Source organism: Ceratosolen solmsi, unplaced genomic scaffold, assembly GCF_000503995.2.
Source record: "Ceratosolen solmsi marchali unplaced genomic scaffold, CerSol_1.0 scaffold35, whole genome shotgun sequence".
Classification (NCBI taxonomy): domain Eukaryota; kingdom Metazoa; phylum Arthropoda; class Insecta; order Hymenoptera; family Agaonidae; genus Ceratosolen; species Ceratosolen solmsi.
The window spans coordinates 2,961,476-2,978,465 of NW_011948423.1; the positions used below are offsets into that span (position 1 = coordinate 2,961,476).

The following is a 16,990-nucleotide window of genomic DNA, read 5'->3' on the forward strand; positions in this document are numbered from 1 at the left end:
GTGGGAAGGGAGGCGTGCACGCTCAGTCAGTCATGCCGGCCAAAAGCGGCGCGCTCTGATTGGAAAACTAAGATCAGGCGCTCCTTGAGTGGGGACTCATTGCGAGAGGCCTTAAAGTTGGGGACGACACAGCAGCTAAGGGTTGCATGTATGACGAAACCAAGTCAGAAAGGAACTTGTCTCGCTTATTGGTGAAAATTAGTGACCCACTGAAAGAAGTAAGATACATCAACCCTTCCTGTACTACAGTTGAAAGCTATCATAATGTTAATGCTATCTCCTTCATACCACGAAATGGCCGCTCACAATTTAGTATTGTGCATAATCAATTGCTGATCCATACAAAATCAACAACGACATCACGATTTCATTGAGCATCTTGTGTAGTGAAACATCCATCACAAGAAACGCACCAAGAAATCGCATCTTTACAATTAAGTGTCTAATAAAAGAGCTTCCTCTTACGTACACACATACTTCCATTGATAAAATCGAATCTATAAAGGAATCTATTGATGCATTGAACAAAAACTTTGACATCCAGTTGAAATACTATACTGCAACACAGCTGGTAATCAATCGATTATCTCTTGAATCGTGTGTGTCAACACAAGCAATAGCCAAATTAGATTTATCACCCATGATGGGAAACTCCAAGGAGATGGAGGAGGCCCTTCCCACAATCCATATTCCTAAATTCACTGTGGATTACAAAACATGGCCACTGATTGAAAAAGAAAATAGTAAAAGTTATTGTTGGACTGAAAAAAACCTATCTCCGATGAATGACTTTGTTAATCTCTGGGAACTTTCTAATTACGAGACTATTTCCAGTGACCGAGAGTTCATCATGGAGATGTCAGTGAATTTGAGCCTGGAAATCAAAACCAACCATGAGATTAATAATTATATTGAAGCATTAAAAGTACTATCGATCATAGTAGATGAATATCCTGGTACATTTACTTTCAAACCTATCATAATTATGCTGTATGCGCTTGCAGTAGTAAATGTTAAAATGGTACAACAGTATAATTGTCAGAAATTCAAATATGGATCTATTCTCAATCAAATATTGTCCTTCGGGATTAGGAGGTGCTATAATCATGAAGAAGATTGCTCCATAAATTGGTCGAAAGATTTTAAATTGCGTCAACGCAACTGGCAAATCAATTTCGATGTGACGATGAGGAAAAGAAGAAGAAAAGCATCTGACGTCTTCTACTGGTACCACAAATATATAAAATCATCTGGCAATATACTGCCCTCTTTGGAATGGCTGAAGGAGATATTTTTAATCGAGGAAGCAGAAGCTGATGACTTCGGAGTGGTCTTTAATCTCAATGAACGAATGACTGGCAACAAAACTAATAAAGAAAAAAAAGAACTAACGGATATATCTGAATCTTACCTGTTTTGGCTCTTGCCAGCAACGTCAGTAGAACATTTCCTTTCCCTCAGCAATTTTTGTGTTTTCTATAATCAGCCAGTCATATTAATTAGTTTTTGTATAGAGGTCATGGCCAAGTGAAATTACGTTGATGAATTTGGCACTACAATAGCTTTTTGAATTAATTGAATTATAATTTTCTTAACCTTTGCATCAACCAATTCTCAGATAATGATTCAATAGAGTATTTATTCACCAGCCCTAAGCCATGACCAGAGTCATCATTGCCCTATTGCGGAACTCTTTGTTTACGCTCCCTGCTGGTATCCTAATCCTTCCAGTGGCATTTCGAAGCAATCTGAGTGATATTGACCATCATCATTTAGGGTGCTTCAACCATTTGGGCCCATTAGACAGTGTAGACGGGGACTGGGTGTACAGTGTCCCATCGATCTTCCCAACTACCGATAAAACCCTCGTGGAAGGATATTTATGTTTAAAAACTGAAGTATCACTTGTACCGAAAGCTTCTTCGAAGTAGAGTCGCTCGTCACAACAAAATCTCTACCTGTATAGATAGAGTTTGACCAAGGCAGAGTGTGTCGATCGAGTGGAATTATGGAAACCCGTTGGGTTAAGGGTTTGGCTATTCGCCGTAAAATGATTGTAAGAAAGTTCGGTGATCGGATTGATGCTTAATTTAACGATTGCCAAGCTCCATTATGATTGCCTATTCGCGCGATAAATAATAAAGGGAGTAGTTTCGTTGAAAATTAATTCATTCAATAGTAGATTTCTGATCACCTAAATGCAAAAATACGAACAAATAGTCAATGTAAAGTTACTCGATAGTGTATGGGTGGGTAGTCAGCAATGATAATATATGCTCTGGTTCATTTACCCGTAATACTCATACTCATACTGTTTCACTACAATTTCTCGATTATAAGTCAATTTTCCTCGGTGCAAGTAATATTTTAGATAAAACTCGATAATAGTAATGACATAGATAGATAGATATAATGATTGAAAAATATAAATTGCCATTAAATCGGGTAGTGAAATTCTATTAAAATATAATCAAGTATTTAGTAATTGTTTTTTCTACATCTAATCCTTCCTTAATAGAAAGCTTATTGTAATAATAACAATACATGTTTGTTTATACTTACCTATTTAACAAAAGCTTGTATTTTTATTGTATTATGTTCTATAAATCTTTTTTACCGTGGCAAATGTTAAAGCGCAGCTACTCAAAATATTTTGCAAATTGTCTGTAGTATGTAAATATCAATTTTCGTACGACAGATGCTTCCTATGCTCGTATGCTAAATGTATTATTTCATACGCTCATACGCCCGCGTCACATCAAAGAAATATTTTGCAACAATTGTACTTTGCCAATACCCGGATTATTAACTGTCTTACTTATCAGTGGTGAAATTGTTATTTGCATTGATTTCATACAATATTATTGCAAGAATTTCATTCAACGATTTAAAGATGCTATCAAACACGTGTCAATTCATTGTTGGATTAAAAAAATAAAAAACAAAAAAAAATCCTAATCAATCATTGGTCTAAAAAGCTTTAGTACGTATTAGTTATGTACAATTCTAATAAATTGTTATTTCGTAATAATTTTTTTTTTATTTTTTTTCTTTGATACAGGTATCATTTTAGAATAATTATTTACTAAATTAATTCTAAATACATTGTTTATTTTTTTATAATTGATGAACAAAATTCGAATTGTTGGAAAAAATTCATTCTTTAAAATATAAAAGATAATATTTATAATGATATATTGCAGTAGAGAATTAAGGAATTAAAAATATAATAAAATATACTTAGGCATTCACTTTTTAATTATTTCTATTTAATGTACTAAAAATTATCAAAATAAATCAATGATGATCATCATAAAAATGTATTTCTAATAATCATTGTAAATTGGCAAATTCACATGTTAGTTTTCTTTTGCATTTAAAATACGAATAATTCACAAGTTTCATCAATTTCTTCTGCTTTCACCTAAGATTAAAATAATGGTTATTTGTTCGTGTAGGAGGATACTTTATTTGCATTCGCGTTAAATTTTTTATATTTAGTAATTAAAATTAATTTTATATTCGGTTAAATATAATTTCTACATTACCATTTTCTCCTTCCTCAGTGAATTATATTAATTCATTATTCCTCATTCGATTTATAAAATCTGTTAAAATAAACCTACGTTATTCGTTTATGTTTTCAATATTAAATAAATTATACTATGGTAACTAACGAAATTTTGTATGTTATTTTATTCCTATCTTTTTTTTTTTACAATTAATCTGAAATATTTTGAAGTATTTTATATTTTTATGTTCTAAAACGAATTGTAAGCATTAAATTCATATCTCTTCCTCAATTAATCAAGAATCATAATTTGGGTCTGGTCTGGATAACTATTTAATAAATTTCTTGTAAATAATAATTTATAACAAAGATTTAATGTTATCAATGTATGAATTCAATGTTCATTTCGCAACTATTTTATTCATAAAATTGATGAATTTTTAAATATTAATATTTAAACTATCGTATTTTCGATATATCAATAGAGACATTTTTAACGTTTAACATACGGATATTGAAAATAATGGTAAAAAGTATTTGTAAACAAAGTATAAAGTAAATTATTTTTATTGTATTATTTACCAACTTATAAGCTTAAATATTCTAATTTTTATTTTTGAATGTTTTATATTTTAGATTGAATTATCAAACAGAACAAAAACAAAATATTTTTATTTAAAAATATTTACTTTCAAATTTTTTTTATAAGCTTCGCAACTTCAAATGTATTGTCACATTTAAAGTTGTATGTTGTCAAAGTGAATATATACAACAAGTTGACAGCTCAATTAATTCAAATAACTCAAAGATATATAATTTACCTCACACAAAATTCACGTTAATTTATAATTTATGTATTATCTAAATAATATATCGTTTCAACATTGCCAATTAATATAAGTGATGATTGTTCAAATTTTATTATAAAAGAAATTGTCGATAGTTAATCCACTCGGTTAATTCAGTATTTGAATTTAATAAAGTATTTCAAAATCAATCACAAGTCTATTTTAAACAATACATAATGTCGTCGATTCTCTCAACGAACGATAATTAGTTGCGCGAGTGGAAATGTGCGTTTGTCCATTAGAACATTTCACATTGTACGGGAGCGCGACTTCCCACATCGCAGATTAGATAAATGTGCAGAAAGAGACTTTTATTATTCGAAAATGCATAACGACGATTTAGATTTATTTCTCGTTGAAAGAGCGCGCCGTACGCCGGGAGAGCAAAAGAAAATAACGTAATAATATTGCCCGCATAAAAGGCGAGCACAGGAGCACGAGGCGAAAGAAGGAAATAGAGAAGCCTGAAAAAATCAAAGTAAAAAGCGCAGGATTTTCATTGGTGGCGCTTTGTTAATTAACGGCTGTGAGCGTCGGCTTCCTCGCGCGTTAGAGGTAACTTGACATTTCAAGCACGCGGCTGTGGCTCCCGACACCCGTAATCTCGATAATGGGCTTTTTACAAAATTAGAAAGTACCGTGGCGGCATCGAACGCCGCTCGAAAGGGATCTCGTAAGAGGGGAGGATTGGCCACGGCCGCTCGCAATTCGTGTGCGTGCGCGTGTGCGTCTGTGAGAGAAGGATATATATGAAGGGCCCTAGCTCCGTTGGCTTTGATTTACGAGTGATCGTTCTTTGGGTCTGCTCGTCGTTACGATAGCGCGAGCCTATTTTTTTTAATTCAACATTTACTTATTGATTTTGGCTTTTTCGGTAAACGGTACTCTAGGCACATAATAATTTAATTCGTCAATATTAATCCGATACTTGTGGAATCTATTGTGAAATTTGAATATTTAGCAATGTTTAAAGGCTTCGTAGAGGAGTACGCGATATTTTTCCACGACGGACATCAGTCGAAATATTCAATTTCATTGGCAATGAAAAACGTCATTTTAACGACGTTATGGAATTCAAATAGTACGTAGTAATAATATGTCGGCATTATATCGAAAAATATAAATTGATAAATTAAAAATGCCGGACTTGCGGGCAATTACGAACAATAATAATAACGAAAAATAATACGTTCATCTTAGAGAGATATAGAAGAGAAAAAGTTGATAAATAAATAAAAAGAGAGACGAGGAAACATTCAAAACTATTTACCATCCTTAATTAAAAATACCAAAGTAGGTAGTAGAAAAAATAAAATATTCCGAATTTTGTTTGATCTTTTTACTTTTTTCCCTCTTTTTTCTCTCTTTATTAACAAAAAATCTTCAACGTAAGTGCATTCTAAAGAAAAACTTTTTTCCTTTCATTTTCCCTAAAATATCTGCATTTAAATTCGCCCGCAGAGAAGTGCTGGTATTTTTTTTTTATCCCATGCTATTTCTTAAATATTTACGGAAGAGTATGGAAAACATTTGGAAACATCCCGCATCATCCGTACAAAGATAATTAAACGTTTACCCGAAAAATGTACGCTCAAAATGACATGAAAATGTTTCCAGACACTTCGACAGGCGTCCCTATCAACAGTTAAAAAAAAAAAAAACAAAGACAACAAAAACAATCGGTTACTTTCAAAATGCGCACGTCGCGATACTTGAAAATTGATTTCTTTTGTAAGATAATAAAGTACAAGACGCCGAACGTTGTAACAATTAAAATTTCTAGCTCGAGCTCTAAGAAAAAAATTCCTTTGCCCAAAGCCTTTTGAGGAAAGTTCTCGAATACATTAATTTCATTGTTTTTGCATCTTCAAGTCTCCGCGACGGGCCCTCGCAGCAGCCCAATTCATCTTTCCGTGCCACTTCCCTAGTCAACTTAATTCCTCGACCGATCCCGCGGGCCGGATAAGAGAAGATTTCCCGTGTCTCTCTACATCCTCCAGCTAGAGTTTTTCTCGCTCTACCGCAGCGACGTTTCCGCTTGTAACTCGAGCTCGAGGAACTCGATAGCTGCTATAGCACTGGCAACTCTAATGACGAAAGTTCGAGGCAACTTTAGAAAATTCCATTGGAAATGGCTTGCGACAGCGGTGTCGTTGGGAAAGTCTTCGGCCAATCAGCCAAGCCCGCAATCAAATCGGTCCTCCTCTTTTTCTCATTTTATCTCACCCATTCCTTATCCCTAACATTAGCACTTTCCAATCACGCTCGAAAGGCCCGAAGAGCCGCGATTACGTTGCGCACGTTTCAATTCGTTAACATAAAAGCAAGTCGTAGCTAAGTCAAGGCATTGGACATCCTGAGGATATCTCACCGGAGATTTCACCGGCAAAACTATATCGCCTGGCCTGATAAGGGAGAAGAATCGCTCTGTAACTATTTTGTATTTATTGCATTTATTTTTCTTCGTGCGCAAGGAAATTTAGCTGACAATGTCGAGATGATCGATGGGTGGGGCGTGGTGGCGGCGTGGTGGGGCGAGGCCGAGCGGTGGGGGGGGGGGGATCATTAAAATAGCCACAATTTATTATATTTTCGATATAAATATTGGAGCATAATTTAGTAGTGAAATTCGAGTATCTTACCAATACAAAGTATTTGCATAGTACATTACATGCTAAATATTAGTAAACCTCTCGGATTAAATCGATGAGGTCGATGTACATTAAACGTTGGTTAGATTTGCTTTACGAGATGCAATAATTACTATAAATTTTGGGGCATTTATTCATTTATTAAAAATAATAATAAGAGGATTTTCAAATAGAATTAGGTTTATGCTGGATTAGTGAAATACTAAAGGTACGTAGAGCGTTATATGGAAGTGCGATAATGATGAAAAAAGAATATCGTAAGTTTGTAAATGGCCAAACAAAAATTCTATTCCACTTTATCGCCAAGGGTCGTTAGAATTTAATAACAAAATAATTAACAATGTGAAGATCACGAATATGGCTAATACTTCATTCAATACTTCGACAGTTATCGCGTACTACAAAATGATTGAATGTATATGTTTAATATGTTGCGCGCAAATGTCATTATTTCTATCACAAATTTTCATTAGAAAATATAAATTTTGTATTTTTACGTAATTATAAAGTAAACAACTACTATGTGGCAAATTGTTTTATTGTAAAATATCAAATAAAAATTTTTACAAAGTCATCTCTCTATTAATAATAATACTCATAAAACTACGTCGATTTTGATTTTTCCCATTGAAGTTAAAATTTAAAAATCAATCAATCACAAAGTGCACTTCCTTAACCAAATAATAAAAGGTCAAATGCTATTTTAGTCAATGTCTCCAGCTAGTGGCAATGTAATTTCTAACTTTAATCTTCAAGTCTTTTACTTTCTACATGAATATTTAGCTTTCAGTATTTTTACAAATACTTAATCTTAACCGATAGCGTAAGATATACGTATCGACCGTTCACTAGATCGGGAAATAAAATGTAGTATCGAGTTAGTAGGAAATAGCGTACCGAGGAGAATATCAAAAGGATTTGAGCAGGATTGTTGTGGGCTTTCAATTTTCATTTGTGAACTTTCGTCTGTCTATATGATGAGTACCGGGCAATTTCGTATATACTAAAGTTATTGTATATTAGTAAAGGTCTGGAAATATCGAGCTCGTGTCTGTCTCTCTGTCAGAGAAATTTAACATTATATGTGTACATATGTTGTGAATTTCGAAATAATATATATGTTTAAATTAAATAGAATTAGATATAGTTAATGTAAACAGAAATGGATTTCAGTATCGATGTATACAAATGTGAAATAGTTAATCACTTTGAAATTTGACTTTGAAAATGTATAATTTCCTTAATTTTTGTATTAAATTAAATTCAAAAAATAACATTTGAAAAGATACCGTTGCGAATGCGAGTAAATCCTAAAAAGTCTATATTTTAATTACAATATTTAATTATTAAAATTATGTCTACACAATGAGCAATAATTGTTAATTATCGGCATTTTTTACTTTATAATGTCGGATAATATTGTGCTAAAATTTAATTCTATTTCATGCACAATCTTTTCTCTAAATAATAGACAAATTTATCTGTAGCCATCGAACATTATTATGTAATTAATAAGCCACTGCTTTAAACAATTATAAATAAAATATAATGGTGTTCACTCTTATTTCTATCTATGTAGATATTCTATTTATTCGACTCGTATAACTTTATAACATGAACTTTCTTATAATTTAAATTATATTTACAAATTAATATATAAACGAGTTATTTTGTAAATAATCTTTTTCATTTATTATTATATAAAGTGATTAACTATTATTCATTCAGCTATATTTAAATTATATAAAAAACATAAATATAAGGATTAAAAGATTCGTTGAATAACATTTTTCAGCTACTTAAAAAATATGATATTATAAAAAGATAGAGAAGGTGATTTAGATCTTTGTTAATAGTAAATTGCATTAAAATCTTTTAAGATAGTTCATAAAAGATGTTCATAAAGTTAAAATTTCTAGAAAACAAAGTTTTCAAACTATATAATCAATTTATAAGAACTGAAATTTTACGAGTACTTTATTAATATTTTATCGATTATCTGTTATAATCATGAAAAACTAATGAAATTATAAGTTTATTTAAGCAAAGTATCATAAGTTCTACTATAAAACACATTTTATGCACACAATTTTATACCAAATTTTTAATTAATTAAAAAACCTATTTTGTACTATATAAGCCGGTTTTTGGTAGTTACTTACTAAGAATCATAATATCGAACTTGGAATTATACTTAATGTATGCATATATGTGTAAAATACTAATGTAAACATGTTCCTGTCACGACTGTAATTGGCTTTAGCGCAGTCTAATCTTTGTTATTTCTAGAAGAAAAAAATATACTACGATAAAGAAACCCTTTGATCGCCTCTCATTATCACGTCAATCTACTTTTTAATCATCTTTCACGGCTTTCTATCAGCACGTTTTATTATTGATCAATCTTTGGAAAAACGCTGACGCTAAAATCGCTGATCTAATATTAACACCGAAGTAACTGGATACGAGCAGAATCGCAATTTTACATTTGCAAATTATTCTCGAAACCATCGAGTCGATTTGGATTTTGTAACCAAAATAAAAAACTTATTTCGTCCAAATCCCTTTTTACTTCATTCGGTTATAAGAAATTCAGCCAAAAGTCATCCGAGCTTGGGATTTTAATCCAAGCGATGCCGCTTGCAGGCATCCCAAATCGTCACCTCCGTAGCTTGTTGCTAAATGTGTGTGGGCGGTGCACAATTTCCTGAAATCGAAAATCCACTCGAATCGCCCTTACGCCTTCCGAGTCCTTACCACATCACAAGCGAAAGAGTCTCCCGAACGTGTAGACTACCATTCGCGTGCAGGAATCGAATAGCATCGGATTATTCCTAGAGAAAGTGAGCCGCCATTTCACGAGTAAAAGGACCAAAAAAACCTATTCGTATCCGTCGACGTGCCTATGGATATCTTCGGATAGTGGTATCTGGCTGTCTCGTTCATTTGTCTACGTCCGATAATGTCCTGGGTATTTCAGGATTGAGCACAATTCTTTGAATAACCTGTAAATAAATGCATTCCTTGCGACATATCGACCACGAATCTCTGTCCGAAACATACGAGACTAAATTAATCATTGGTCAGGATGAATTGTTTTTCAGGATTTAATATTTTATAGGATACGTACACTTTTTACACGAATATACGAGATATCTTATATGCTCGAAAAAAATTTTCAAATATTTCATTGGCATTTAATTATTCAAACATAGCTTGAACATCGTATTATTTATCAGAAAATCAATTATATATATATATATATATATGTGTGTGTGTGTGTGTGTGTGTGTGTGCGTGTGTGTGCGCGCGTGTGCGCGCGTGTGTGTATGTACGTGGGCACGTGTAAACACAATTTTATTAATTAAAAATATAATTAAAAATAAAATACTATTGGAATTTCCAATTATTGATGTAGGTAGATATTTATTATTGAAAGTTTGTAAATTAAATTTAATCTCTGTAAGCCATTAAATTAATAATGACCGAATTCTTCTGATGAAAAGAGCCATGATAATGACAAACATTAATTATAACAATCAATTACTTTTATTAAACGTAATAAAGTATTATAATAAAAAATTAAAGTTTCCTTGTTAAAACTTCTCGAGATTCTATATATGTCAAATAGACTTATTGTTAACAATAATAGAGGTATGTTTTTTGATTATTCTCATATAAAAAATAATTTAAAAACAATACTAAGCATTAATATTTTTCGATCAATTTTATAAAAAGATATCCAGAAAATTGCTGTAAAATAAAGTATCATCATTGTTTTACAGAAATTGCTACGTATCTAGACATTTTTTCTGAACAAATTTTTATTCTTTTATTTTAGCTTAAAAGTTATTTTTATTTCAACGAATTCTGCACATATGTATCGTAGAATTTTTAGAAATTCTGTTGAAGCGTTAACATTGACTGAAAATGCATATAATACATTATCTTAAAATTTATAAACATTTTACTATCCTATAAATTATAAATATATCGATATTAATTATTGAATAACAATAAAATAACTTACTACTTAAATTGTATATAAAGTGCATATGAAGTGTATAAAGTTTTTCTTTAACAATATTAACATTTATGGGCTTTGTCGCTTTAATACGATAATGTATTAACTTTTTATATTAATTAAATTTTACTCTCAAGTTGAAAGCTTCCACGTTAATTTATCGTCCCTCTCTTTCACAATAACAATTAAAATAATACTTTAAATTTGCGGGTAAACGTTATGAATAAGAAAGAAGCTTCTGCGCCTCGTCGCTCTGAAAATTAAATCGATCCCTCACACACACGCACACGCACGCACACGCACGAAACACGCGTGAAAATATATAATTAATTATTTACAAAGAAGCTATTTAAATTAGATGTGAGTATAATGAGCTTGTATAAGCTCTAGTCGTGTAGATAGATAATGTAGATTTAAATATGATTACGAGAGTCCGAAATAATACAACAACGCGGTCTCATCTGTCAATAAATGAGTAAGGATAAATTAAAGTAAACGCGTTTTTTAAATTGTTTTAAATTAAATGGCTTTGAAACAAAATTTTCATAATAATAATGATGATATTAATAATAATAATAGTAGTATAATAATAATAATAATAATAGTAGTATAATAATAATAATAGTAGTAGTAGTAGTAGTAGTATTAGTAGTAGTAGTAGTAGTAGTAGTAGTGGTAGTAGTAGTAGTAGTAGTAGTAGTAGTAGTAGTAGTAGTAGTAGTAGTAGTAGTAGTAGCAGTAGTAGTAGTAGTAGTAGTAACAATGATAATATGAGAAACTGTAGATAAAGATACGAAGAAATAGCTTTAATAAACTATCGATTGCCTTTGCGATAAAGTAAATTAAAATACCCATGAAATTACTTTATAAGGACGTGCGTTAAATCGATCCTTTATCGTAACGACACGCGCGTTCACTTACCCCATGGTTATTTGGAAATAATCGCCAAGAGCGGATAAGATGCGAGACAAATGATACCCGCACCTCATTAGAAATACTACATAAATAATAGTTGATATGTAGATAAGATAGAGGCACTTGAGCATTGTGATACATAATATACTCCATTATCCCGGAGCAACAATCACATTGTCCCATAGGAACTTAGGCTCGATAAAGCATCGGGGCGTGTTAAGCTCCGTATCCGCATCTCCCTTCCCCATCCACCACATCCACCCCTCTCGCCACTATTCCGCCAGGACTAATGGGTTGGGCTATCATTGACGCAATCTCGTTTTCCACGTTGCAGACTCGTCAAAGCAGCGCTGTTGCCAATGAGGACGAGGAGCCATCGGTGGGTTTGCCCTCGGGTTCTCACCTCGTCGGCACTCTCAAGTCCGTGTTCGCGGGCCGTCATTGCTCCCGCTTCTTCCCGGCCAAGGGCAGCAATCCGGAGGACGGCGGCGATGGGACGCCGGAGCAGCAGCCGAATCCGGAGCTTCTTCCGCGGCAGCCGAGCATCGAGCCGCCGACGCAGCAGCCGAGCCTCGTCGAGTCGCCGTCGGCCTTCGATCAACAACAGCAGCAACAACAGCAGCAACAACAGCAGCAACAACAGCAGCAACAACAGCAGCAACAGCAGCAGCAACAGCAACAGCAACAGCAGCGCACCGTAATTTCACCCCGTTGCTTTGTAGCTTTATAAAGGGAGGTTTGCGGCGGCGATTTAGGGATCGCGATCGCGCGATCCGGGATTTAGGGATTGGGGTGGTGTGCGTGCGCGTCCGTGCTCATATGCCTGGCGAGACGACTTGCTTTGGCTTCGGATTGGCATTCGGCATCTGTATTTAACGAGAGTGAGATGGGCTGGGTGAAAAGTGGGGGGTGGGGGCGCAAAGCCGGGAACAGTTTATTGAAATTCTCATTGATTCGGGCATAATTCGATGACTTTGTGCTAATCGTCGATTGACTCGCGGCTGGAGCTTTGATTAAATTCTAGTTTGATTTAGCGAACGGGAGCCAATGGGCAAAGTTTGTCACTCGCTGACCGACGCTGACTGGACTTTATCGGTCACTTATTACGCAGTTGTGTGTGCGGGAGCTCGGAAGCTCAATTGGAAACTTCTTGTTGCCGCCTTCGATCTATTTAAAAATCCATCAAACGAGGAGGAGTAAAAGCTCCGTTGCGCGCCTGGTTGAACATCGATCCCGATCGCTTGTGAAATAATTCGTACGGTCGACCTGCACCGGTCAAAAGCGAGAAAGAATTTCAGTAAAGGGCATTGGAATAATGGCGCCGGATACTCATTGGTCGCGATTTAACTTCGTTTTATATGATAATGTAGCTTGATAGTACGTTGCTTGCACGTGGCCTTTCCAATCGTTGATTATACGCCCGTCGATGGAGGATTTTTAAAGTACGTTGTAGAGTATCGCGGGAGTGTAGCTCGATGTACGGAAGGCGACGCACGGCTAAACTAAATAAACGTCGTAAATAATGTTTATGCAATGCAGAAATGCAGGAGTCAGGAGCGCGCCTCCTGCTCGTACGAATTTCCCCCCGCCGAGGTGAGCGGCGCGACGTACTCTTCCTCCGTCCCCAGCAGCTCCAGAAGAGTCGGCGTTCCGTCATCGAGGTCCGATCAGCTAATGTCCAGTCTCGCCGTGAAAAAGCCCAACATCACCAAAGCGCAGATGAAAGGTACATCAAGAGCATCGATATTTATTTCTTAAGTCTATTTTGAGGAGTCAGCACAATTTCACGATTGCGCGCAATAATCATCGACGACCAGATCGCGCTAGAGTTGGCCGTGGCCCTCTCACTCCCTATTCTCCGAATAGCCAATTAGATCGAAAGAAATTGGTAGTATTAAGTTAATAGCTTGAGTATGGTAGGCTTTCTGCAACGTCCAAGGCGAATACTGGAAATTTATTCAGCCAATAATGGGGGCGGGAGGGGGAATAGGGAAGTGATAAAGCTATTCGCGCAAACGTCAATGCGTTTGATAAGCAAATCGATGAGAGATCCCCGTACTCGCCCTAGTTTTCTCAAATCTTCGCGGAACGCTTCGCAGCCTCGGTTGCACATGCCGCACATTGGGTACTTGCTCGGAATACCCGAGTACGTTCGATTCCCGCCTTCCTCCCAGACCACCACCACCACCAACCCTTCCAACCGCCGCCGCCGTCGCCGCCGTCGCCGCAATCGGTATCATCACCGTCACCACCACCATCACTACCATGTTCGAGCCAACAGCCCCAATAACTAATGCCTCATCTGTCCTCCTACCGCCGCAAATTTCACGAGGATATGATTGGCCAAACTGCACTTTCTTGATGTATTTATCCAATTTGGCCATTCCGATCCGAATCAACGCTCTCAATTGACTTTACGGCAAGTCTGAGAGATCAGCTTTGAATTCCAAAAAAAACTAATGTAATGCTGCTAGTTGTCATTGCTTATTACGCTGTGGTTACAACGTGACCGATATGGCCTATTGGGATGAATTCATACGTGTCTGAAGATTCCAATCGCCAAACTGAAAGAAAGTAGTTGCCGCTACGGATACGCGAGCGTATGAATGATGAACATCTCCTCCTCTCTCCCCCCCCCCCCAAATCCATCCATCCACTCGTCCCAGCACTCTCGCTCTGTACTTATACGCTGAAGCTCGTCTTACTTATTATTCGGATGTTGTTGGAGCGTATCAAGAGAGCATTTTAAAGCAAGTTTTGGACGCCCGTTGTGCTGCTCTATTTTAGCGGCGCCTCGAGTAAATAATGATCGAGTCGCTCCCATTGAATATCATGGGATTATCGAATATTCGGGGATATTCGTTTGGGGAGTAAAGTACTTTTTTTCCAACTGCATTAGAAATATTTCACATAATTAATCTTACGTGCTTTGATTAAAAATATTTTTCCTTTCAACAATTTATGCTCAACTTCGAATATACTTATATAATTCGAAAAGTTTTCGTACTCTCTCCCCCATTCACCTTGGAATGTAAAAAATTCTTGTCTCTACCGGCAATATTGACTTACTTATTTCAAAATCAATATTCACGTTGAGCGGTTGGCAATGAGAAATTGCCAAGTACTTTAGCTCATTAATAACATTTGATAAGAATAGGGCAATAAGAATATTTAAATAAAAATCATTGAGATAAGAAAGGATATACATAATATGTATGCGGCAGCGATAAGGGAACGATTATTATGGATCATTGCTCAACGTATCAAAGCACGTACTTTATTTAATATGGTTTTTCATCAACTTGCGCCCCCTAAGGTACGTAATATCATAGATCGGAAGTATCAATGTGAAAAGTATTTTCACAACACCTTCGTTTCTTTAAAAATCACTTAACATTAAAGTGACGGACAGCAATACGGACGAAACTAATATCCACAATTTTAACGCGATACTGACTTTTTAGTTTTGTATTATTTTAATAATTTTATACTTCCGAGGACTTCCCATGAAAGGGAGTCTTTTATTTATTAAAATCAGTGTGCATACTAAATAGACGATACATAAATTATATTACATAATATAATTATCCGTGTATATGTATATATATATATATATATATATATATATATAATTGATTGTTTTATAGCCGAAATGTAAATTATTATTTAATGTCGTTATAAATCTTTTGTAATTATCAGTTTACTACTGTGTTCGATTTGCTCGAATAATCACTCGATTGAAATATTTTCATTATTGCGACAATTGAAATTAATTACCAATCAAAAACATGCACCTTCCTTCGATATACTCGTAACTGATGAATTTATTTCCTCTAATAAATATTGCACACTATTCGTTGCCGATCGCATAATTTTCATAAGCTGAAAATTCATATCTTTCTATACTACCAATTTTTAATTACTTTTAATTTCTAATTTCGGATTTAGTCGTTTTTTTTTTTTTTTTTTTTTTTTTTTTTTTTTTTTTTTTTTCTTTTTTTTTAACTAATGTAATCTACCATTAGCAACTGAATGTAATAGGAATTGACTCGATAAGTATTATGTTCTATTTGTGGTTACTAATGATCGAATAGTAAATGCCGTTGGAATAATTTGTAAATGAAGATAATCGAGAATTATTTAACATCTAACTATGTCATTATTTTAACGTAGAGTTAACAAATAAGATAAATAATTTATAATTTTTTTTTTAAAAACACACACATGTATTATGTGAACAATTTATATGGATATAATTTTACTTTACCGCTGCTCCAATAAAAAGCAATGAAAACATTACCAGATGAACAACCGAACAACTATGATTCTCTCCATAATTATTTTCTTCTGGTTAACACGCAGCTTCTTCAACGAGCAACTCGTTCTCTTTGTCATGAAATATCCGTTAAGTACAATTATTCGTATGCCGCACCTCTCTCAAATTCCTTCGTTAATTTTCGTCAGGCGAATAAGTCGCTATGCGTCTACATTAATGAATCAACGAAAAGCCGCGCGTGTGTTCGTGAGGATTTATCAACAGCGAAAAGAGCAAGCATAAACATATAATAATAAAGGTATTTTCAATTTCACGGTCCCAATGCGATAAATGTTAGTAGTACAGATGTGTCATGTTATAAAAGAATAATTAGATCCTCGGATTGCAAACTCTTCGCGTTGCTACACATATTAAATAATTATTTAAAATATGTAAAATCTGTTTTTTACATTATGTTCTCTTTATAGATTTCGATGGTTTTTAGAAAAATGAAAAAATCTTCATTACTTTTAAATAGCTCGAATTTAATATTATTTATGCCCATGATTCAATAAGCTGTAAATTATACAAAATTAATAAAATAATTCAATGAGTTTACAATAAAAATTCTAATACAGACAATGAAATGTTGATTTCATTATTATCTTAATTTTTAATACAATCAATTGTGTGCGTGTGTGTGTGTGTGCGCGCGCGCGCGCGCGCGTGCGTTTCGTGAATACGAATGAACGTGAATATTTCAATATTCACAGATAAGTTCCACGT

The 16,990-nt window shown here is 34.4% G+C and overlaps 1 protein-coding gene across 1 annotated transcript in view; it reads left to right on the forward strand.

The window, feature by feature from the left end:
- Positions 1–13,357: 13,357 nt before the first annotated feature.
- The window catches only part of LOC105362392 (neo-calmodulin), a 70,898-nt gene continuing 67,265 nt past the window's right edge, over positions 13,358–16,990 (forward strand). The window contains exon 1 of the mRNA XM_011499831.1: positions 13,358–13,675. Within this exon, the coding sequence (XP_011498133.1) occupies positions 13,483–13,675 (193 nt within the window). The 5' untranslated portion in view covers positions 13,358–13,482. The remainder of the gene's footprint in view (positions 13,676–16,990) is intronic.